This window comes from Oncorhynchus mykiss, chromosome 1 (assembly GCF_013265735.2).
Source record: "Oncorhynchus mykiss isolate Arlee chromosome 1, USDA_OmykA_1.1, whole genome shotgun sequence".
Taxonomy (NCBI): Eukaryota; Metazoa; Chordata; class Actinopteri; order Salmoniformes; family Salmonidae; genus Oncorhynchus; species Oncorhynchus mykiss.
The window spans coordinates 1,933,746-1,958,442 of NC_048565.1; the positions used below are offsets into that span (position 1 = coordinate 1,933,746).

The window sequence follows — 24,697 nt, forward strand, 5'->3', positions numbered from 1 at the left end:
TGAACTCTTTGGCCTGAATGCCAAGCATCACGTCTGGAGGAAACCTGGCACCATCCCTACGGTGAAGCATGGTGGTGGCAGCATCATGCTGTGGGGAAGTTTTTCAGAGGCAGGAACTGGGAGACTAGTCAGGATCAAGGGAAAGATGAACGGAGCAAAGTACAGAGAGATCCTTGATGAAAACCTGCTCCAGAGCACTCAGGACCTCAGACTGGGGCGAAGGTTCACCTTCCAACAGGACAACGACCCTAAGCACACAGCCAAAATAACGCAGGAGTGGCTTCGGGATAAGTCTCTGAATGTCATTGAGTGGCCCAGTCAGAGACCAGACTTGAATCTGATCAAACATCTCTGGAGAGACCTGAAAATAGCTGTGAAGTGACGCTCCCCATCCAACCTGACAGAGCTTGAGAGGATCTGCAGAGAAGAATGTGAGAAACTCCCCAAATACAGATGTACCAAGCTTGTAGCGTCATACCCAAGAAGACTCATGGCTGTAATTGCTGCCAAAAGTGCTTCAATAAAGTACTGAGTAAAGGGTTGAATATTTATGTAATATTTCAGTGTTATTTTTAATACATTTGTAAAAATGTATAAAACCCTGTTTTTGCTTTGTCATTATGGTGTATTGTGGGTAGAGTAATCCATTTTAGAATCAGGCTGTAATGTAACAAAATGTGAAAAAAGTCAAGGGGTCTGAATACTTTCCGAATGCACTACACACACACACATTTCACTGACTCTCTCGCTCTGGTCTCTCGCTCTCTCATCTCTTATCCTTGTGTGTCTTACAGGAGACGGAGTTTGTTCTAGAGAACCCAGCAGATGTCCCAGTGTATGTCCAGATCCTTCCTCTGGCTCTCTACCCGAACCCCTCTGTGTTTGCTGGGAAACTCGGCGACAGGTATGAAGTGGCACCTAGCTGCCCGGTGGTGCACACCGTGTGGCTCTGATACAGTACATTAATTAGATACCAACCTTTCCACAGCTATCTGAGCAACCACCTCTCACAACCTAAGGCCTTTCTGTCGCTGTGTACTCGACACGTTTTAGGTTGGAAATAAAGGAGGACCCTCACTGACTCTTATCTCTTTCCAGCTTCCCACTGGGAATGTTGTCCGACATCGACACAAAATCACTGGAATTTCAGGTCACCAGAAACCTAGTAAGTAGTGCAGAATAGTACTTGATTTCTCTGTGACCCTGTTGTACAATACTACCAGTGTTACCTAGCTGAAACAATGTTCATAGCCAATTACAAGTCATTTATTGAAGAATTGTAAGAATTTTCGGTTGTAGTTTGTTTGGCGTCTTACTGCTATGCCTTAGTTTGTATGTATGTGTGTCTCTGTGTGTCTGTCCTCTCTGTCTCTCTGTCTTCTCTGTGTCTCTCTGTCCTCTCTGTGTCTCTCTGTCCTCTCTGTGTGTCTCTGTCCTCTCTGTGTGTCTCTGTCCTCTCTGTGTGTCTCTGTCCTCTCTGTGTCTCTCTGTCCTCTCTGTGTGTCTCTGTCCTCTCTGACTGCTCTGTGTGTCTCTGTCCTCTCTGTGTTCCTCTGTCCTCTCTGTGTTCCTCTGTCCTCTCTGTGTTCCTCTGTCCTCTCTGTGTCAATCTGTCCTCTCTGTGTCTCTCTGTGTCTCTCTGTCCTCTCTGTGTGTCTCTGTCCTCTCTGACTGCTCTGTGTGTCTCTGTCCTCTCTGTGTGTCTCTGTCCTTTCTGTGTGTCTCTGTCCTCTCTGACTGCTCTGTGTGTCTCTGTCCTCTCTGACTGCTCTGTGTGTCTCTGTCCTCTCTGTGTGTCTCTGTCCTCTCTGTGTGTATCTGTCCTCTCTGTCCTCTCTGTGTGTCTCTGTCCTCTCTGTGTGTCTCTGTCCTCTCTGACTGCTCTGTGTGTCTCTGTCCTCTCTGTGTGTCTCTGTCCTCTCTGACTGCTCTGTGTGTCTCTGTCCTCTGTGTGTCTCTGTCTTCTCTGACTGCTCTGTGTGTCTCTGTCCTCTCTGACTGCTCTGTGTGTCTCTGTCCTCTCTGACTGCTCTGTGTGTCTCTGTCCTCTCTGACTGCTCTGTGTGTCTCTGTCCTCTCTGACTGCTCTGTGTGTCTCTGTCCTCTCTGACTGCTCTGTGTGTCTCTGTCCTCTCTGACTGCTCTGTGTGTCTCTGTCCTCTCTGACTGCTCTGTGTGTCTCTGTCCTCTCTGACTGCTCTGTGTGTCTCTGTCCTCTCTGACTGCTCTGTGTGTCTCTGTCCTCTCCCAGTCGTCTGTAATGAAGGGAAGCTCAGGGTTTGTGGAGGGCTCGACCAGACCGTTTGTCTACAACGTGCTCCTGCAGCCTGGAGAGGTCAAGTCCTTCAGCCTGAGGTTCACTCCTTCCAGCAACCACTCTGTCTCCTCCCTGCTCATAGTCAGGTGGGTCAGTGGTGTTGAGTATTACCCCCCCCCCATCCCTACACTGTGTCATATTCAGAGTATTACCCCCCCCCCCCCATCCCTACACTGTGTCATATTCAGAGTATTACCCCCCCATCCCTACACTGTCATATTCAGAGTATTACCCCCCCCCCTACACTGTGTCATATTCAGAGTATTACCCCCCCCCCCATACACTGTGTCATATTCAGAGTATTACCCCCCCCCATCCCTACACTGTGTCATATTCAGAGTATTACCCCCCCATCTCTACACTGTGTCATATTCAGAGTATTACCCCCCCCATCCCTACACTGTCATATTCAGAGTATTACCCCCCCCCTACACTGTGTCATATTCAGAGTATTACCCCCCCATCCCTACACTGTGTCATATTCAGAGTATTACCCCCCCCCCATCCCTACACTGTGTCATATTCAGAGTATTACCCCCCCCCATCCCTACACTGTCATATTCAGAGTATTACCCCCCCCCTACACTGTGTCATATTCAGAGTATTACCCCCCCATCCCTACACTGTGTCATATTCAGAGTATTACCCCCCCCATCCCTACACTGTGTCATATTCAGAGTATTACCCCCCCATCCCTACACTGTGTCATATTCAGAGTATTACCCCCCCATCCCTACACTGTGTCATATTCAGAGTATTACCCCCCCCCATCCCTACACTGTGTCATATTCAGAGTATTACCCCCCCCATCCCTACACTGTCATATTCAGAGTATTACCCCCCCCCCCTACACTGTGTCATATTCAGAGTATTACCCCCCCCCCCCCCCCACACTGTGTCATATTCAGAGTATTACCCCCCCCATCCCTACACTGTGTCATATTCAGAGTATTACCCCCCCATCCCTACACTGTGTCATATTCAGAGTATTACCCCCCCCCATCCCTACACTGTGTCATATTCAGAGTATTACCCCCCCCATCCCTACACTGTGTCATATTCAGAGTATTACCCCCCCCCCTACACTGTGTCATATTCAGAGTATTACCCCCCCCATCCCTACACTGTGTCATATTCAGAGTATTACCCCCCCCCCCCCCCATCCCTACACTGTGTCATATTCAGAGTATTACCCCCCCATCCCTACACTGTGTCATATTCAGAGTATTACCCCCCCATCCCTACACTGTGTCATATTCAGAGTATTACCCCCCCCCCCACACTGTGTCATATTCAGAGTATTACCCCCCCCCTACACTGTGTCATATTCAGAGTATTACCCCCCCATCCCTACACTGTGTCATATTCAGAGTATTACCCCCCCCCATCCCTACACTGTGTCATATTCAGAGTATTACCCCCCCATCCCTACACTGTGTCATGTTCAGAGTATTACCCCCCCTACTATGTGTCATATTCAGAGTATTACCCCCCCCATCCCTACACTGTCATATTCAGAGTATTACCCCCCCCCCCCTACACTGTCATATTCAGAGTATTACCCCCCCCCCCCATCCCTACACTGTGTCATATTCAGAGTGACCCCCCATCCCTACACTGTGTCATATTCAGAGTATTACCCCCCCCCCATCCCTACACTGTGTCGCATTCAGAGTGAAGCCCCCCTTTCCTACACTGTGTCATATTCAGAGTATTACCCCCCCCCATCCCTACACTGTGTCATATTCAGAGTGACCCCCCCATCCCTACACTGTGTCATATTCAGAGTGCCCCCCCATCCCTACACTGTGTCATATTCAGAGTGACCCCCCCCATCCCTACACTGTGTCATATTCAGAGTGACCCCCCCATCCCTACACTGTGTCATATTCAGAGTATTACCCCCCCCCATCCCTACACTTTGTCATATTCAGAGTATTACCCCCCCCCCTACACTGTGTCATATTCAGAGTATTACCCCCCCTACTATGTGTCATATTCAGAGTATTACCCCCCCCCATCCCTACACTGTCATATTCAGAGTATTACCCCCCCCCCCTACACTGTCATATTCAGAGTATTACCCCCCCCCCCCATCCCTACACTGTGTCATATTCAGAGTGACCCCCCATCCCTACACTGTGTCATATTCAGAGTATTACCCCCCCCCCATCCCTACACTGTGTCGCATTCAGAGTGAAGCCCCCCTTTCCTACACTGTGTCATATTCAGAGTATTACCCCCCCCCATCCCTACACTGTGTCATATTCAGAGTGACCCCCCCATCCCTACACTGTGTCATATTCAGAGTGACCCCCCCCCCCATCCCTACACTGTGTCATATTCAGAGTGACCCCCCCCCATCCCTACACTGTGTCATATTCAGAGTATTACCCCCCCATCCCTACACTGTGTCATATTCAGAGTATTACCCCCCCCCCCCCCCCCCCATCCCTACACTGTGTCATATTCAGAGTGACCCCCCCCATCCCTACACTGTGTCATATTCAGAGTATTACCCCCCCCCCCCATCCCTACACTGTGTCATATTCAGAGTATTACCCCCCCCCCCCCCCCGTCTACTGTTGGAAATTAATTGTACTTTTTGATGTCAAGACTAGTTTGGCCGTCTTAGAGCCATGGCACCGTAGCTAGCTGTACTCTGAGTGTGTTGTTCCTAGTTGTGTTTTAGGAATAAGCTGACCCACTGTGTTGTCTTGTATTACAGGAACAACCTGACTGTGATAGATGTGATCGTGGTTCGTGGCCAGGGAACCACGGGGAGCCTGCAGGTAGCTGGGAAACTCCCTGGACCAGACAGCTCCCTTCGCTTCCAAATGACGGAGGCGTTGCTGAAGGACTGCACAGAGAGTGAGTTACAGGGCCCAGTGGGTCGTTCCATGTCCTTTCAGGGGCCATGACACCCACCGTTCAGATTGGGCTGAAATACTTTGTTCTTAAAATCAGATTAACATTCCTGCTGCATTGTTTTGTTGAATTATAATTTGATCTCTGAGAAATTAAGCTTATTGATTGCACCCAAATTGCACGTTTTTATTTATTTATAGAATTCATTAAATATTCATTAAATATAGTTTTTAACTTCTTATTTGTAGTTAACTTTTTTAACTCCAAAGAAGTCCCCACACCAACAACGACTATATAGTATTAGTTCTCTGTGTCTGAGAAGGTTCCTGCTATTAGTTGATATCTTTATTCAAGTATCGTGGTGGCAGCATCATGTTATGGGTATTCTTATCACTGGCAGGGACTGGTGAGTTTATCAGGATCAAAAGAAATATGAAAGGAGCAAAGCCCAAGTAACAGAAATAGAGGAAAACCGGCCTCGGTCTTCTGAATACCTAATCCTGGGATAGTTTTATTTTTCATTGGGACAAATACTCACCAGAATGGCTTTCCAATAGCTGTTAAAGTGTTCCCGAGGGGTACACTTTAAATATGCTTGAAAAATCTAAGAAGTTTTGGATATTACAGTCCTTCAATGATTCCCAACCGCATTTACTGAACTTGAGCAATTTTGACAAAAACAATGGATATGTTTTTACCTTAAGAGTTGTGCAGAGTTGGTAGAATCTTTTTCAAAATTAACTCTGGGTGTGTGAAGACCCCCACGTATTAACTCTGGGGGTGTGAAGACCCCCACGTATTAACTCTGGGGATGTGAAGACCACCACGTATTAACTCTGGGGGTGTTTCTGCCACGTATTAACTCTGGGGGTGTTTCTGCCATGTATTAACTCTGGGGGTGTGAAGACCCCCACGTATTAACTCTGGGGGTGTGAAGACCACCACGTATTAACTCTGGGGGTGTGAAGACCACCACGTATTAACTCTGGGGTGTGAAGACCACCACGTATTAACTCTGGGGGTGTTTCTGCCGCGTATTAACTCTGGGGGTGTTTCTGCCATGTATTAACTCTGGGGGTGTGAAGACCCCACGTATTAACTCTGGGGGTGTTTCTGCCATGTATTAACTCTGGGGGTGTGAAGACCATCACGTATTAACTCTGGGGGTGTAAAGACCATCACGTATTAACTCTGGGGGTGTGAAGATTACCACGTATTAATTCTGGGGGTGTGAAGACCCCCACGTATTAACTCTGGGGGTGTGAAGACCACCACGTATTAACTCTGGGGGTGTGAAGACCACCACGTATTAACTCTGGGGGTGTTTCTGCCGCGTATTAACTCTGGGTGTGTTTCTGCCATGTATTAACTCTGGGGGTGTGAAGACCCCCACGTATTAACTCTGGGGGTGTGAAGACCACCACGTATTAACTCTGGGGGTGTTTCTGCCATGTATTAACTCTGGGGGTGTGAAGACCTGCACGTATTAACTCTGGGGGTGTGAAGACCACCACGTATTAACTCTGGGGGTGTTTCTGCCATGTATTAACTCTGGGGGTGTGAAGACCCCACGTATTAACTCTGGGGGTGTTTCTGCCATGTATTAACTCTGGGGGTGTGAAGACCATCACGTATTAACTCTGGGGGTGTGAAGATTACCACGTATTAACTCTGGGGATGTGAAGACACCCAAGTGTTAACTCTGGGGGTGTGAAGACCCCCACGTATTAACTCTGGGGGTGGTGAAGATTACCACGTATTAACTCTGGGGGTGTGAAGACATACACAATCAAGAGATCTTTGTTTTGGATTTGTTATTAATTTAGAATATGTTCTATACCTTTTCTTACGATTTCTTACAGGGCCCCGTGCGAAGCCGTTCAGGGCCCCGTGCGAAGCCGTACAGGGCCCCGTGCAAAGCCGTTCAGCGCCCCGTGCGAAGCGGTACAGGGCCCCCTTGCGAAGCCGTTCAGGGCCCCGTGCGGAGCCGTTCAGGGCCCCGTGCGGAGCCGTTCAGGGCCCCGTGCGGAGCCGTTCAGGGCCCCGTGCGGAGCCGTTCAGGGCCCCGTGCGGAGCCGTTCAGGGCCCCGTGCGGAGCCGTTCAGGGCCCCGTGCGGAGCCGTACAGGGCCCCGTGCGGAGCCGTTCAGGGCCCCGTGCGGAGCCGTTCAGGGCCCCGTGCGGAGCCGTTCAGGGCCCCGTGCGGAGCCGTACAGGGCCCCGTGCGGAGCCGTACAGGGCCCCGTGCGGAGCCGTACAGGGCCCCGTGCGGAGCCGTACAGGGCCCCGTGCGGAGCCGTACAGGGCCCCGTGCGAAGCCGTACAGGGCCCCGTGCGAAGCCGTACAGGGCCCCGTGCGAAGCCGTACAGGGTCCCGTGTAGACTCTCACTAGACTCTGTATATTACCTTTAACTTCTCAAAGACAGCATTGCCAGTGACTTACCCTTTACCCAGTTAACGGCCTCGTCACTATGTCCCAGTCTAAAACTAGGGAAGTGCGATTCCCTGTTGGAGTTGGTGCAGACTGATAAGACACAGTATCCCTTCATGATAATGCTGCCACTGCTAATCATGCTTTCAATCATGTTCAAAACCCTGCCTCACCAATGCACTATCAAATCTCCATTTTCAACCAATATTACTCTTTAACACATCTTTCCCCTCGTCACTGTTCCTTTGCAGAGATCAAGTCCAAAGAGCCCAAGTCCACTCTGAGAAGAACCTTCAGGGTGGAGAACGCTGGTCTACTCCCCTTGTATATCCGCTCTGCAGAGATCAACGGCCAGCCCTGCCAAGGATACGGATTCAAAGTTCTCAACTGTCAGCAATTTACACTTAAACCAAACGCTTCTGAAGACCTAGTGATACTGTAAGTTCAGCCAATTGTTTGTAAAATCACAGCAGCTGTTTAGTAGTTTTGTTTACTCACATATCATAGAGTCCTCTTTCACCATTCACTTACTGATAAGATACATTACAGTGTCCATCAGAGGCCAAGTGGCGACAGGATGGGCTTATCCGTCATTCTATGGTGCAGAAATGGATTCCTGTAAATAAATGGCTTTAATAGCTTCTAACGCAAATTAATCACATTAATCACAGTGTCTTAATCACAGTGTCTTGTAATGTGAAATATAGCTGAGGAGAGGAGCTGTAGTCTACTGAACTGAGAGGAGCTGTAGTCTACTGAACTGAGAGGAGCTGTAGTCTACTGAACGAGAGGAGCTGTAGTCTACTGAACCGAGAGGCGCTCTAGAACCGAGAGGCGCTCTGGTCTGCGGAACCGAGAGGCGCTCTAGAACCGAGAGGCGCTCTGGTCTGCGGAACCGAGAGGCGCTCTGGTCTGCGGAACCGAGAGGCGCTCTGGTCTGCGGAACCGAGAGGCGCTCTGGTCTGCGGAACCGAGAGGCGCTCTAGAACCGAGAGGCGCTCTGGTCTGCGGAACCGAGAGGCGCTCGGGTCTGCGGAACCGAGAGGCGATCTGGTCTGCGGAACCGAGAGGCGCTCTGGTCTGCGGAACCGAAATGGGTCAAAAGATGATTAGAGGCCTTGTAACCAGCCACTGAGCAAACGCTAGCAGTCAGACGTGTGTGTTCTCTCCTCGCGTCCTCACAGCTCTATTAACACGGGTCTTCAGCCACACGCTGTGTGTTACCTGTCTTACTGAGGATGAATGTGCTCCTTGTTCCTCTGTGCTGCTTGTCGCTCCTCTTCACCTCTAGCCTCTAAAGAGACTCAACATGAACTCTGCTGGCTCATGACAAACAGCTTTACAATGTGGAGGTGTTTGTGTTGGCCACTTCATTTGACAAACAACACAATTGCACCCTGTTCAGTTGGTTTGCTATAAACGGCTGTAAATTTCACAGAGGGACTCTTTTTAAATGTTTCTGCTATTAAGATGCATTGATGAACTAACTTAAGTACCCAATTGTACAATAATGCCCTGCTGATAAATTATCTAGGTACTTCCTTATTTTAGGCACGTGAATTATTGTGAGAGTCTTGTTGTGGTTCACAGATGTCAGCAAGCCATTCTCTATCTTATTGTGCTGCAGTGTCACACCAAATGTAATTTAACCTGCACAGGAACAAGGGTTAGGTTAGGGTTAACCTGCACAGGAACAAGGGTTAGGGTTAACCTGCACAGGAACAAGGGTTAGGTTAGGGTTAACCTGCACAGGAACAAGGGTTAGGGTTAACCTGCACAGGAACAAGGGTTAGGTTAGGGTTAACCTGCACAGGAACAAGGGTTAGGGTTAACCTGCACAGGAACAAGGGTTAGGGTTAACCTGCACAGGAAAAAGGGTTTAGGGTTAACCTGCACAGGAAAAAGGGTTAGGGTTAACCTGCACAGGAACAAGGGTTAGGGTTAACCTGCACAGGAACAAGGGTTAGGTTAGGGTTAACCTGCACAGGAACAAGGGTTTAGGGTTAACCTGCACAGGAAGAAGGGTTTAGGGTTAACCTGCACAGGAACAAGGGTTAGGTTAGGGTTAACCTGCACAGGAACAAGGGTTAGGGTTAACCTGCACAGGAACAAGGGTTAGGTTAGGGTTAACCTGCACAGGAACAAGGGTTTAGGGTTAACCTGCACAGGAAGAAGGGTTTAGGGTTAACCTGCACAGGAAGAAGGGTTTAGGGTTAACCTGCACAGGAAGAAGGGTTTAGGGTTAACCTGCACAGGAAAAAGGGTTAGGGTTAACCTGCACAGGAAGAAGGGTTTAGGGTTAACCTGCACAGGAACAAGGGTTAGGTTAGGGTTAACCTGCACAGGAACAAGGGTTTAGGGTTAACCTGCACAGGAAAAAGGGTTAGGGTTAACCTGCACAGGAAAAAGGGTTAGGGTTAACCTGCACAGGAACAAGGGTTAGGGTTAACCTGCACAGGAAAAAGGGTTAGGTTAGGGTTAACCTGCACAGGAAAAAGGGTTAGAGTTAACCTGCACAGGAACAAGGGTTAGAGTTAACCTGCACAGGAACAAGGGTTAGAGTTAACCTGCACAGGAAAATGGTTAGGTTAGGGTTAACCTGCACAGGAAAAAGGGTTAGGGTTAACCTGCACAGGAAAAGGGTTAGGTTAGAGTTAACCTGCACAAGAAAATGGTTAGGTTAGGGTTAACCTGCACAGGAAAAAGGGTTAGGTTAGGGTTAACCTGCACAGGAAAAAGGGTTAGGGTTAACCTGCACAGGAAAAAGGGTTAGGTTAGGGTTAACCTGCACAGGAAAAAGGGTTAGGGTTAACCTGCACAGGAACAAGGGTTAGAGTTAACCTGCACAGGAAAAGGGTTAGGTTAGGGTTAACCTGCACAGGAAAAAGGGTTAGGGTTAACCTGCACAGGAAAAAGGGTTAGGGTTAACCTGCACAGGAAGAAGGGTTAGGGTTAACCTGCACATGAACAAGGGTTAGAGTTAACCTGCACAGGAAAAAGGGTTAGGGTTAACCTGCACAGGAAAAAGGGTTAGGGTTAACCTGCACAGGAAAAAGGGTTAGGGTTAACCTGCACAGGAAAAAGGGTTAGGTTAGGGTTAACCTGCACAGGAAAAAGGGTTAGGGTTAACCTGCACAGGAACAAGGGTTAGAGTTAACCTGCACAGGAAAAGGGTTAGGTTAGGGTTAACCTGCACAGGAAAAAGGGTTAGGGTTAACCTGCACAGGAAAAAGGGTTAGGGTTAACCTGCACAGGAAGAAGGGTTAGGGTTAACCTGCACATGAACAAGGGTTAGAGTTAACCTGCACAGGAAAAAGGGTTAGGGTTAACCTGCACAGGAAAAAGGGTTAGGGTTAACCTGCACAGGAAAAAGGGTTAGGGTTAACCTGCACAGGAACAAGGGTTAGAGTTAACCTGCACAGGAAAAATGGTTAGAGTCAACCTGCACAGGAACAAGGGTTAGGGTTAACCTGCACAGGAACAAGGGTTAGAGTTAACCTGCACAGGAAAAATGGTTAGAGTCAACCTGCACAGGAACAAGGGTTAGGGTTAACCTGCACAGGAACAAGGGTTAGGGTTAACCTGCACAGGAACAAGGGTTAGGGTTAACCTGCACAGGAAAAAGGGTTAGGTTAGGGTTAACTTGCACAGGAAAAAGGGTTAGGTTAGAGTTAACCTGCACAGGAAAAAGGGTTAGGTTAGGGTTAACCTGCACAGGAAAAAGGGTTAGGGTTAACCTGCACAGGAAAAAGGGTTGCACAGAAACGAGAAGACGAGAAGCCTGTGTACTGTGTGTTTAGAGACTGTGGCAGGTTTTAACACACGTAACCTGTATGTATGTATGTCTGTAGCAGGTAGCCCCTATTCACTGGCTGACTGCATCTCCTTTCCTGTCTGTCTCTATCCCAGGTTTACACCGGACTTCACGTCATCCAGAGTGATCCGGGAGCTGAAGCTAGTGACGGAGGGAGGGTCAGAGTTTGTGTTTGTCCTGAACGCCTCTCTACCTTTTCACATGCTGGCCTCCTGCACAGAGACCCTCCCCAGACCCTCCTGGGAGCTGGAGCTATACGTCATCGTCTCCCTCGTCATGAGGTATACTATGTAACGACTCGCTAGGCGTGTCTAGCAGGATGGCAATGATGAGAAACAGTAACAAAGGTTCAACAAACAGAGGCTTAAACCAGGCTAGGCTGGAACATGAGGTTCAACACACAGAGGCTTAAACCAGGCTAGGCTGGAACATAAGGTTCAACACACAGAAGATGAACTTAACTTAGGCTGAACTTAACCTAGAAGATTAAATAGCTGGGCTGCTATCCAGCTTACAAGGCGATTCTGTCCTTTCCTGCTTTTCGTTTTTTTTTCGTAAGACAATGTTCGTGAGATTCCACCAAATGTCCGGTGAGCTCAGCCTCCGGCATCCGGCCAGTAGCTTCACCTGTGCTGACTAAAACAGAACCTTATGGTTATAAATGAGGCCCCATGTGTGTTGCAACCTAATGAGGGGGAGCCTGAAACCATGTCTAAAGACTGTTGACATCTAGTGGAAGCCATAGGAACTGCAATCTGGGTTATAGCTGCGGGCATGGCACTGCAGCCTTGAAATGCTGGTTGTGGAGCGTAGCTGACGCTAATTATTTACAGACCCTTTGCTATGTGACACTAAATTGAGCTCAGGTGCAACCTGTTTCCATTGATCTTCCTTGGGATGTTTCTACAACTTGATTGGAGTCCACCTGTGGTAAATTCAATTGATTGGACATGATTTAGAAAGGCATGAGGTCGAGTTATCCGTAGCGCTCCGATACAGGATCGTGTCGAGGCACAATATATGTCTGCAGATTGAAGGTCCCCAAGAACACAGTGGCTTCCATCATTCTTAAATGGAAGAAGTTTGGAACCACCAAGACTCTCCCTAGAGCTGGCCGCCCAGCCAAACTGAGCAATTGGGGGAGAAGGGCCTTGGTCAGGGAGGTGACCAAGAACCCCATGGTCACTCTGACAGAGCTCCAGAGTTCCTCTGTGGAGACAACCATCTATGCAGCCCTCCACCAATCAGGCCTTTATGGTAGAGTGGCCATGTATGTTTTGTTTGATAAAGTTAATATTTATATAAAGAAATCTCAGTATACATTGGCGCGTTATGTTCAGTAGTTCCAAAAACATCTGGTGATTTTGCAGAGAGCCACATCAATATACATAAATACTCATCATAAATGTTGATGAAAATACAAGTGTTATGCATGGAATTTTAGATCCACTTCTCCTTAATGCAACTGCTGTGTCAGATTTCAAAAATACTTTACTGAAAAAGCACACCATGCAATAATCTGAGTACAGCGCTCAGACAATAAAACAGACAAACATATATCCGCCATGTTGTGGAGTCAACAGAAGTCAGAAATAGCATTACACATATTCACTTACCTTTGGTGATCTTCATCAGAATGCACTCCCAGGAATCCCAGTTCCACAATAAATGTTTGATTTGTTTCGATAAAGTCCCTAATTTATGTCCAAATGCCTCATTGTTGAAACATGTCAAACGAAGTCTAGAATCAATCTTTAGGATGTTTTTATCATAAATCTTCAATAATGTTCCAACCGGAGAATTCCTTTGTCGAAAAGCAATGGAACGCGAGCTAACTTTCACATGAATGCGCGTCACGAGCTCATGGCACTCTGCCAGACTTCTGACTCAAAGAGCCCTTATGAGCCCCCACTCTACAGTAGAAGCATCAAACAAGATTCTAAAGACTGTTGATGTCTAGTGGAAGCCTTAAGAAGTGCAATATGACCAATATCCCACTGTATCTTCGATAGGGCATGAGTTGAAAAACTACAAACTTTAGATTTCCCACTTCCTGGTTGGATTTTTTTCTCAGGTTTTTCCCTGCCATATGAGTTCTGTTATACTCACAGACATAATTCAAACAGTTTTAGAAACTTCGGAGTGTTTTCTATCCAAATGTACTAATAATATAATATAATAATATTAGCAACTGGGCCTGAGTAGCAGGCAGTTTACTCTGGGCACCTTATTCATCCAAGCTACTCAATACTGCCCCCCAGTCCCAAAGAAGTTAATCCAGCCGCTTTGTCAGATTTCAAAAAGGCTTTATGGCAAAAGCATAACATGCTATTATCTGAGGACAGCGCCCCGCAAACAAAAGCATAAAAACATTTTCCAACCAAGCAGAGGTCAGAAATGGCAATAAAATAAATTGCTTACCTTTGAAGATCTTCATCTGGTTGCAATCACAAGGGTCCCAGCTACATAACAAATGGTTCTTTTGTTCGATAAAGTCCCTCTTTATATCCCAAAAACTCTGTTTTGTTGGCGCGTTTTGTTCAGTAATCCACTGGTTCAAAGTCTGTCAAAACAGACGAATACACCCTAATAGTAGCCCAAATAAGTTTTAAAAGGCACATGACAGCCCACTTGGAGGCACCTAAAGGACTCTCAGATTATGAGAAACAAGATTTTCTGGTCTGGTGAAACCAAGATTGAACTCGGCCCTGAATGCCAAGTGTCTGGAGGAAACTTGGCACCACCCCTAAGGTGAAGCATGGTGGTGGCAGCATCATGCTGTGGGGATGTTTTTCAGAGGCAGGAACTAGGAGACTAGTCAGGTTTGAGGTAAAGATGAATGGAGCAAAGTACAGAGATCCTTGATGAAAACCTGCTCCAGAGCACTCAGGACCTCAGACTGGGGCAAAGGTTCACCTTCCAACAGGACAACGACCCTAAGCACACAGCCATGACAACGCAGGAGTGGCTTCGGGACAAGTCTCTGAATGTCTTTGAGTGGCCCAGTCAGAGACCGGACTTGAATCTGATCAAACATCTCTGGAGAGACCTGAAAATAGCTGTGCAGCAATGCTCCCCATCCAACCTGACAGAGCTTGAGAATATATGCAGAGAAGAATGGGAGAAACTCCCCAAATACAGGTGTGCCAAGCTTGTAGCGTCATACCCAAGAAGACTCAAGGCTGTAATCGCTGCCCAAGGTGCTTCAACAAAGTACTGTTAGTTTTACTTATTTATTTAGAATCTAACGGACAAACCAAGTTTATTCACCTAAACAGCTGAAAAGACATGTTTCCACCAGGACGCCCCCTTTAGGTGGAGTCTCCTCCTTTTCTCCAAACACTACATCTTTGTTGCTAGGCAGGAAGTTAAGTGATGTGGTAATAAACTATTCTCTCTGTTCTGTAGCTCCCTGTTAACATGGCTCTTTTCTCTGTTCTGTAGCTCCCTGTTAACATGGCTCTTCTCTCTGTTCTGTAGCTCCCTGTTAACATGACTATTCTCTCTGTTCTGTAGCTTCCTGTTAACATGACTATTCTCTCTGTTCTGTAGCTCCCTGTTAACATGGCTCTTCTCTCTGTTCTGTAGCTCCCTGTTAACATGGCTCTTCTCTCTGTTCTGTAGCTCCCTGTTAACCTGGCTCTTCTCTCTGTTCTGTAGCTCCCTGTTAAACACGGCTCTTCTCTCTGTTCTGTAGCTCCCTGTTAACATGGCTCTTCTCTCTGTTCTGTAGCTCCCTGTTAACCTGGCTCTTCTCTCTGTTCTGTAGCTCCCTGTTAACCTGGCCCTTCTCTCTGTTCTGTAGCTCCCTGTTAACATGGCTCTTTTCTCTGTTCTGTAGCTCCCTGTTAACATGGCTCTTCTCTCTGTTCTGTAGCTCCCTGTTAACATGGCTCTTCTCTCTGTTCTGTAGCTCCCTGTTAACATGGCTCTTCTCTCTGTTCTGTAGCACCTTGTTAACCTGGCTCTTCTCCTCCATAGCTCCATGTTCCTGCTGGTGATTGCTATAGCCTACCTGGAAGCCCAGGGGATCTGGGAGCCCTTTAAGAGACATCTGTCTCTGGACTCTCCCATGGAGACGGGCAGACCCTTCGATCTCAGGGAAATAGTACGCATTTCAAGTGATGCTAAGTAAGTCCGACTTCCTCTTTGTAAAAGATAGATGTGTTTGTCATTAAAGTGTCTTGCATCACAGATGGCCCACCCGTATGGAGGTATATAATGGTCCTCTTGTGGAGAGACCTGTTACTTCTAAACGTGTAACCTCCCCACTATTCTTTGTCCTTTTAGCTTGAATGATTTCAGCGACGCCCACCAGAACCCGACCAGGGGGATGTATGGTTCTGGTAGCGAGGTGTCCCGGGTCGGGAGCCGAAACAGCAGAGCCTCCATGGACCTTGATGGACAGAGAGCCAGGATGGACTTTGATCGATCAACTATGCAAGCCTCCTCCACCTTCTCTTCCTCCCAGCTAGCCAATGGCGCCCCGGTTTCCTGTCAGCTGACCAATCGGAAGGCGCGGAGCTCCAAGAGGCAGCAGGGTGGAGGACTCCTGGACCTCCAGAACGGGGGCCCTGGGTCAGGGTCGTCTCTGCCCCACAGAAGGTGCTGTTCTGGGGGAGAGGACCCAGACTACGCCAGCCTCCTGGGGGCCATGGATAACGACCTGAACAGACCTGAATCACCACCTCTACAGGAACACAACGTTTCTCTGCCTACACAGAACAATGGTACCATTACTCTACACAGAACAACGGTACCATTACTCTACACAGAACAACGGTAGCATTACTCTACACAGAACAACGGTAGCATTACTCTACACAGAACAACGCTACCATTAATCTACACAGAAAAACGGTACCATTACTCTACACAGAACAACGGTACCATTACTCTACACAGAACAACGATACCATTACTCTACACAGAACAATGGTACCATTACTCTACACAGAACAACGGTACCATTACACTACACAGAAAAACGGTACCATTACTCTACACAGAACAACGGTAGCATTACTCTACACAGAAAAACGATACCATTACTCTACACAGAACAACGGTAGCATTACTCTACACAGAACAACGCTACCATTACTCTACACAGAACAATGGTAGCATTTTATTTCACACTAACTATATACCCATGATGGATGGGGCTGACCAGAGTAATAGACACAGTGTCCTGGTTCTATACCCATGATGGATGGGGTTGACCAGAGTAATAGACACAGTGTCTTGGTTCTATATCCATGATGCATGGGGCTGACCAGAGTAATAGACACAGTGTCTTGGTTCTATACCCATGATGGATGGGGCTGACCAGAGTAATAGACACAGTGTCTTGGTTCTATACCCATGATGGATGGGGCTGACCAGAGTAATAGACACAGTGTCTTGGTTCTATACCCATGATGGATGGGGCTGACCAGAGTAATAGACACAGTGTCTTGGTTCTATACCCATGATGGATGGGGCTGACCAGAGTAATAGACACAGTGTCTTGGTTCTATACCCGTGATGGATGGGGTTGACCAGAGTAATAGACACAGTGTATTGGTTCTATACCCATGATGGATGGGGTTGACCAGAGTAATAGACACAGTGTATTGGTTCTATATCTATGATGGATGGGGCTGACCAGAGTAATAGACACAGTTTCTTGGTTCTATACCCATGATGGATGGGGCTGACCAGAGTAATAGACACAGTGTCTTGGTTCTATACCCATGATGGATGGGGCTGACCAGAGTAATAGACACAGTGTCTTGGTTCTATACCCATGATGGATGGGGCTGACCAGAGTAATAGACACAGTGTCTTGGTTCTATAGCCATGATGGAAGGGGCTGACCAGAGTAATAGACACAGTGTCTTGGTTCTATACCCATGATGGATGGGGCTGACCAGAGTAATAGACAGTGTCTTGGTTCTACACCTGGTGCCTTAAAGTATTCACACCCTTTGACTTTTTCCACAGTTTGTTGTTACAGTCTGAATTTTTAAATGTAGATTATTTTTGTTGTTGTTGCTGGCCTGCACACAATACCAACGTGGAATACAGTGGGGCAAAAAAGTATTTAGTCAGCCACCAATTGTGCAAGTTCTCCCACTTAAAAAGATGAGAGAGGCCTGTAATTTTCATCGTAGGTACACTTCAACGATGACAGACAAAATGAGAAAAAAAAATCCAGAAAATCACATTGTAGGATTTTTAATGAATTTATTTGCAAATTATAGTGGAAAATAAGTATTTGGTCAATAATAAAAGTTTATCCAAATACTTTGTTATATACCCTTTGTTGGCAATGACAGAGGTCAAACATTTTCTGTAAGTCTTCACAAGGTTTTCACACACTGTTGCTGGTATTTTGGCCTATTCCTCCATGCAGATCTCCTCTAGAGCAGTGATGTTTTGGGGCTGTTGCTGGGCAATCTGTTTGCAACAAGGCACTAAAGTAATACTGCAAAAAAAATTGTTAAACCAATGAACTGTTTGTTCTGGATAAAAAAAGGAAAGGAATGGGGCTAAGCAAAGGCAAAATCCTAGAGGAAAACCTGGTTCAGTCTGCTTTCCATTAGACACTGGGAGATTAATTCACCTTTCAACACGACAATAACGTAGAACACAAGGCCAAATCTACACTGGAGTTGCTTACCAATAAGACAGTTGATGTTCCTGAGTGTCCGTGTTTTGACTTAAACCTACTTGAAAATCTATGGCACAACCTGAAAATGGTTGTCTAGCAATGATCAACAACCAATTCGACAGAGCTTGATGAATAATGGGCAAATGTTGCACAATCCAGGTGTGTAAAGATCTTAGAGACTCACCCAGAAAGTAATTACTGCCCAAGTATTGACTTGGGTGTGACTACTGTATACTGAACAGAAATATAAACGCAACATGCAACAATTTCAAATATTTTACTCACTCAATTTAAATAATTTCATTAGGCCCTCATCGATGGATTTCACATGACTGAGCAGGGTTGCAGCCATGGGTGGGCCTGGAAGAGCCACTGAGGAGCCAGGCCCAGCCAATCAGAGTTAGTTTTCCCCCACAAAGGGCTTTATTAGAGACAAATACTCCTCGGCACCTCTCCCCCCCCCCCCTCAGACGATCCCGCAGGTGAAGAAGCCAGATGTGGAGGTCCTGGGCTTGCGTGGTTACACATGGTCTGCGGTTGTGAGGCCATGTGGACGTACTGCCAAATTCTCAAAAATGTAGGTGGCTTATGGTAGAGAAATGAACATTAAATTCTCTGGAAACAGCTCTGGTGGAACTTCCTGCAGTCAACATGCCAATTGCACGCTCTGTCAAAACTTGAGACATCAGTGGCCTTGTGTTGTGGGACTAAACTGCGCCTTTTATTGTCCCCAGCACAAGGTGCACCTGTGCAATGATCATGCTGTTTAATCAGCTTCTTTATATGTGTGGCCTGTCAGGTGGATCAATTATCTTGGCAAAGGAAAAATGTTCACTAATAAGGATGTAACCAAATTTGTGCTCAACATTTGAGAGAAATAAGCTTTTTTTGTGTGTATGGAAAATATCTTATTTTTTAATATATATCGGGTTTTTTATTTTTCAGCTCATGAAACATGGGACCAACACAACATGTTGTGTTTATATTTTTGATCGGTATAAATGAGATATTTCTGTCATTGTGGGGTATTGTGTGAAAAAACATTTAATCCATTTTGAATTCAGGCAGTAACACAACAAAATGTGTCATAAGTGGAGGGGTATGAATACTCCCTGATGCCACTGTAGGCACTGTAGGTACTGTAGGTACTGTAGGTACTGTAGGTACTGTAGGTACGCACAAGCCCTGTGTAACCAAACATGCTGCTGTGACTGTAGTTGTGTTGTCCTGTAGTAATTGTGACTGTAGATGTGTTGTCCTGTAGTAGTTGTGACTGTAGTTGTGTTGTCCTGTAGTAGTTGTGACTGTATTTGTGTTGTCCTGCAGTAGTTGTGACTGTAGTTGTGTTGTCCTGCAGTAGTTGTGACTGTAGTGGTGTTGTCCTGTAGTAATTGTGACTGTAGATGTGTTGTCCTGTAGTAGTTGTGACTGTAGTTGTGTTGTCCTGTAGTAGTTGTGACTGTATTTGTGTTGTCCTGCAGTAGTTGTGACTGTAGTTGTGTTGTCCTGCAGTAGTTGTGACTGTAGTGGTGTTGTCCTGTAGTAGTTGTGGCTGTAGTTGTGTTGTCCTGTAGTAGTTGTGACTGTAGTTGTGTTGTCCTGTAGTAGTTGTGGCTGTATTTGTGTTGTCCTGTAGTAGTTGTGACTGTAGTTGTGTTGTCCTGTAGTAGTTGTGGCTGTAGTTGTGTTGTCCTGTAGTAGTTGTGTTGTCCTGTAGTAGTTGCAACTGTAGTTGTGTTGTCCTGTAGTAGTTGTGGCTGTAGTTGTGTTGTCCTGTAGTAGTTGTGACTGTAGCTGTGTTGTCCTGTAGTAGTTGTGACTGTAGATGTGTTCTGTAGTAGTTGTGACTGTAGTTGTGTTGTCCTGTAGTAGTTGTGGCTGTAGTTGTTGTCCTGTAGTAGTTGTGACTGTAGTTGTTGTCCTGTAGTAGTTGTGGCTGTAGTTGTGTTGTCCTGTAGTAGTTGTGGCTGTAGTTGTTGTCCTGTAGTAGTTGTGACTGTAGTTGTGTTGTCCTGTAGTAGCTGTGACTGTAGTTGTGTTGTCCTGTAGTAATTGTGACTGTAGATGTGTTGTCCTGTAGTAGTTGTGACTGTAGTTGTGTTGTCCTGTAGTAGCTGTGACTGTAGTTGTGTTGTCCTGTAGTAATTGTGACTGTAGATGTGTTGTCCTGTAGTAGTTGTGACTGTAGTTGTGTTGTCCTGTAGTAGTTGTGACTGTATTTGTGTTGTCCTGCAGTAGTTGTGACTGCAGTTGTGTTGTCCTGTAGTAGTTGTGACTGCAGTTGTGTTGTCCTGAAGTAGTTGTGACTGTATTTGTGTTGTCCTGCAGTGCTAGACTCTAAAGGAAAGCAGCTGAGAGGTAAAACTAATGCTCAGAGAAAGAGAGCGGAGAAGGAGAGGAGAGCAAAGGGAAAACCACCTCAGGGAGACCAGCTGAAGGATGTTTTGGAAGACAATGACGACAGCTCCTCTACCACCACAGAGACCTCCAACCCTGATGTAGAGGCCAGCAACAAAGAGGTAGACCGAGAGAGAGAGCGACATACACACACACCACACGCAGACTCACTAACTCTTGCAGACTTTAAACGGGGTAGTATAGGGAGAATGTCTTGTTCTTCTGTTTAGGAATCAGTGAAGAAGAAGGTGAAAAAGGGATAATATCTTGTTCTGTCTGTTTAGGAACCAGTGAAGAAGAAGGGCAGAACAGCAGTGACTCTGGAGAAAGAGGAAACCAAACCCCAAACCAACAAGCGACAACCCAACACAAATGATCAATCTAGTTCCCTGGAGCTCCCTTACATCACAGCCCTGGAGAACAAACAACGCAAGACCTTCACATCCAAAGCCCTCATCCACTCTGCTCTCTCCACCGCCCCTACAGCTAGGACTCTGCAGAAACCCAGACCTGGGTCTCTCCCCCATCTCAACTCGTCTGATTGTTCTGTACTTGGTAATGGAGACAAGTTGTTGTTGTTTTACACTGGTGCTTCTTTAAGTCCTGTCACGGTTTTCTGCTGCTTCTGAACGTGATCTTTAATGGTTTGGGAGAAACAGTCAAACAGCCAGGGATTCTCTTTTGTTCTTTATATTGGATCTTCTCTTTGTCAAATTCCTTTTATTATTGATGTTCATTAGGGTTCGGGTCAGTGTCCACGCTCTCCCTAGGGTCAGAGTCCTTGCTCACCCTAGGGTCAGAGTCCTAGCTCACCCTAGGGTCAGAGTCCTAGCTCACCCTAGGGTCAGTGTCCTAGCTCACCCTAGGGTCAGTGTCCTAGCTCACCCTAGGGTCAAAGTCCTAGCTCACCCTAGGGTCAGTGTCCTAGCTCACCCTAGGGTCAGAGTCCTAGCTCACCCTAGGGTCAGTGTCCTAGCTCACCCTAGGGTCAGAGTCCTAGCTCACCCTAGGGTCAGAGTCCACGCTCTCCCTAGGGTCAGAGTCCACGCTCTCCCTATGGTCAGTGTCCTAGCTCACCCTAGGGTCAGAGTCCTAGCTCACCCTAGGGTCAGAGTCCTTGCTCACCCTAGGGTCAGAGTCCTAGCTCACCCTAGGGTCAGAGTCCTAGCTCACCCTAGGGTCAGAGTCCTAGCTCACCCTAGGGTCAGAGTCCTAGCTCACCCTAGGGTCAGAGTCCTAGCTCACCCTAGGGTCAGAGTCCTAGCTCACCCTAGGGTCAGAGTCCACGCTCTCCCTAGGGTCAGAGTCCACGCTCTCCCTATGGTCAGTGTCCTAGCTCTCCCTATGGTCAGAGTCCTAGCTCACCCTAGGGTCAGTGTCCTAGCTCACCCTAGGGTCAGTGTCCTAGCTCACCCTAGGGTCAGAGTCCTAGCTCACCCTAGGGTCAGTGTCCTAGCTCACCCTAGGGTCAGAGTCCACTCTCTCCCTAGGGTCAGTGTCATAGCTCTCCCTAGTGTCAGAGTCCACGCTCTCCCTAGGGTCAGAGTCCACTCTCTCCCTAGGGTCAGTGTCCTAGCTCTCCCTAGGGTCAGAGTCCACGCTCTCCCTAGGGTCAGAGTCCACTCTCTCCCTAGGGTCAGTGTCCTAGCTCTCCCTAGGGTCAGAGTCCACTCTCTCCCTAGGGTCAGTGTCCTAGCTCTCCCTAGTGTCAGAGTCCACGCTCTCCCTAGGGTCAGTGTCCTAGCTCTCCCTAGTGTCACAGTCCACGCTCTCCCTAGCCCATTATACCTCCATCCATTCTCACGTCTAAATGTTCTGTTAGGCTGTTATCTGAGATGGGTGGTTCCCTTTCTCTCTCTGCCCCCCAGTGCCTTGTGGGAAGCTGGAGGATTCTTGTCCGTTTCCCATGGTGAAGCGGTTGTCAAACGGCTCGGTCTCGGTTTCAGAGCTGGGTCACAGCAGCAGCTCCGAGGGAGAGAAGGAGTTCGCTGCTACTGAATGGGACAACCCACTGCTCACCAGAATCACCAACCGTAGGTCACTTATCTACATTGACCAAGTGTGTCCAAAATGGCACCCTATTCCCTATATAGTGCACTACTTTAGACCAGAGCCATATTCCCTATATAGTGCACTACTTTAGACCAGAGCCCTATGTAGGGATTAGGGTGCCATCTGGGATACAGTCCTGGGTTGGTGGAAATTTTATCAATTAACCTCTCTGGCACCAATAGGAAGGTAGCGTCCCACCTCGACAACAGCCAGTGAAATTGCAGGGCGCCAAATTCAAAACAACAGAAATCCCATAATTCCTCAAACATACAAGTATTTTACACCATTTTAAAGATAAACTTGTTGTAAATCCAGCCACCGTGTACGATTTCAAAAAGGCTTTACGACGAAAGCACACCAAACGATTATGTTTTGTCAGCACCTAGTCACAGAAAAACACAGCCATTTTTCCAGCCAAAGAGAGGGGGCACAAAAAGCAGAAATAGAGATAAAATTCATCACTAACCTTTGATGATCTTCATCGGATGACACTCATAGGACTTCATGTTACACAATACATGTATGTTTTGTTCGATATAGTTCATATTTATATCCAAAAATCTCAGTATACATTGGCGCGTTATGTTCAGTAGTTCCAAAAACATCCGGTGATTTTGCAGAGAGCCACAACAATTTTACAGAGATACTCATAATAAACACTGATGAAAGATACAACTGTTATGCATGGAATTTTAGATCCACTTCTCCTTAATGCAACTGCTGTTTCAGATTTTTTTTAAAGCTTTATGTAAAAAGCACACCATGCAATAATCTGAGTACGGCGCTCAGACGCACAAACAAGCCATACAGATATCCACCATGTTGTGGAGTCAACAGAAGTCAAAAACAGCATTATAAATATTCACTTACCTTTGATGATCTTCATCAGAATGCCAATTCCCAATCCCAATTCCACAATAAATGTTTGTTTTGTTCGATAAAGTCCATAATTTATGTCCAAATACCTCCTTTTTGTTTGCGCGTTTAGCCCAGTAATCCAAATTCATGAGGCACGATCACTATGTCCAGACGAAAAGTCAAAAAGTACCGTTACAGTCCGTAGAAACATGTCAAACGATGTATAGAATCAATCTTTTGGATGTTTTTAACATAAATCTTCAATAATATTCCAACCGGAGAATTCCTTTGTCTTCAGAAATGCAATGGAATGCAGGTCGCTCATGCCAAATCAACTAACAATATGCATATCCTAGCATCTGGGGCTGAGTAGCAGGCAGTTTACTCTGGGCACGCTTTTCATCCGGACGTGAAAATACTGCCCCCTACCCCAAAGAAGTTAAGCCAACTCAGGGAGTAAACTGAAATTCATCACGGTTACTCTATTGGTGCAGAAAAAACCCCTGTTGAGATATATCTGGGGTAATATAAGACGCGTTTCATCTGCAAATCGCAACTGAGAAGATAATGTTGATGGTTTCAGCAGATTAATGTGATTAATGTTAACTAAATAATAGAGGTCCTAGAATCAATCCCTGTGGAACAACACATTCACGACTGCCTCCTCTCTCCTCTCTCTCCTGTCTCTCCGCTTTCCTGTGGAACACCACATTCTCTACTGCCTCCTCTCTCTCCTGTCTCTCCGCTTCCCTGTGGAACACCACATCCACTACTGCCTCCTGTCTCCACCCTGCAGAAGCCGACAGTCTCCAGCAGACCTCCCTCCAGACCATGAATGCAGACACCTTCCTGAAGAGACCCATCTCAGCTAGGACCTACTCCCATCCCCGCTCCTCCCCCAGCCTAGTGACCAGGGGAACATACAGCCAAGTACTCAATGCCAATAGTGAGACCAACTTGAAGAAGGCACCAGGGAACAAGCTAGCTAATGCCACCTCTCTCCCGGGCAAGAATGGCAATCCTACTTTTGCAGCTGTGGCTGCGGGATACAACAGAAGCCCAGGTGAGCTGCCATAGCAAATTGTCAACCCTCTGATACTTTTGTATTGACTAGATACAAGTTGTGACCGTAGTGGGATGGTTTTCAGGTGGCAAGTTGTGACCATAGTGGGATGGTTTTCAGGTGGCAGTGGCCCAGGTCAAAGAGCCCAATGGAAGACTTTAGCTCACGTGACCTCAGTGGAGAGCGACAGCTCAGACAGGTAACATGTCGCTCTCTCCAGGCGCTCGCTCTATCGCTTTCTT

The 24,697-nt window shown here is 47.0% G+C and overlaps 1 protein-coding gene across 4 annotated transcripts in view; it reads left to right on the forward strand.

The window, feature by feature from the left end:
- Positions 1-24,697, forward strand: part of tmem131 (transmembrane protein 131) — a 108,200-nt gene that overhangs the window by 74,369 nt on the left and 9,134 nt on the right. For all 4 annotated transcript variants that reach the window (XR_005052028.1, XM_036979332.1, XM_036979391.1 and 1 more), the window contains 13 exons: positions 795-904; positions 1,099-1,165; positions 2,252-2,403; positions 5,046-5,188; positions 7,868-8,054; positions 11,526-11,711; positions 15,412-15,561; positions 15,721-16,160; positions 20,414-20,604; positions 20,767-21,037; positions 22,351-22,515; positions 24,189-24,455; positions 24,576-24,654. Coding sequence is in view for 3 of the 4 variants with exons in the window: in XM_036979332.1 (XP_036835227.1) it covers positions 795-904; positions 1,099-1,165; positions 2,252-2,403; positions 5,046-5,188; positions 7,868-8,054; positions 11,526-11,711; positions 15,412-15,561; positions 15,721-16,160; positions 20,414-20,604; positions 20,767-21,037; positions 22,351-22,515; positions 24,189-24,455; positions 24,576-24,654 (2,408 nt within the window). In the remaining variant the exon portion in view is untranslated. The remainder of the gene's footprint in view (positions 1-794; positions 905-1,098; positions 1,166-2,251; positions 2,404-5,045; positions 5,189-7,867; positions 8,055-11,525; positions 11,712-15,411; positions 15,562-15,720; positions 16,161-20,413; positions 20,605-20,766; positions 21,038-22,350; positions 22,516-24,188; positions 24,456-24,575; positions 24,655-24,697) is intronic.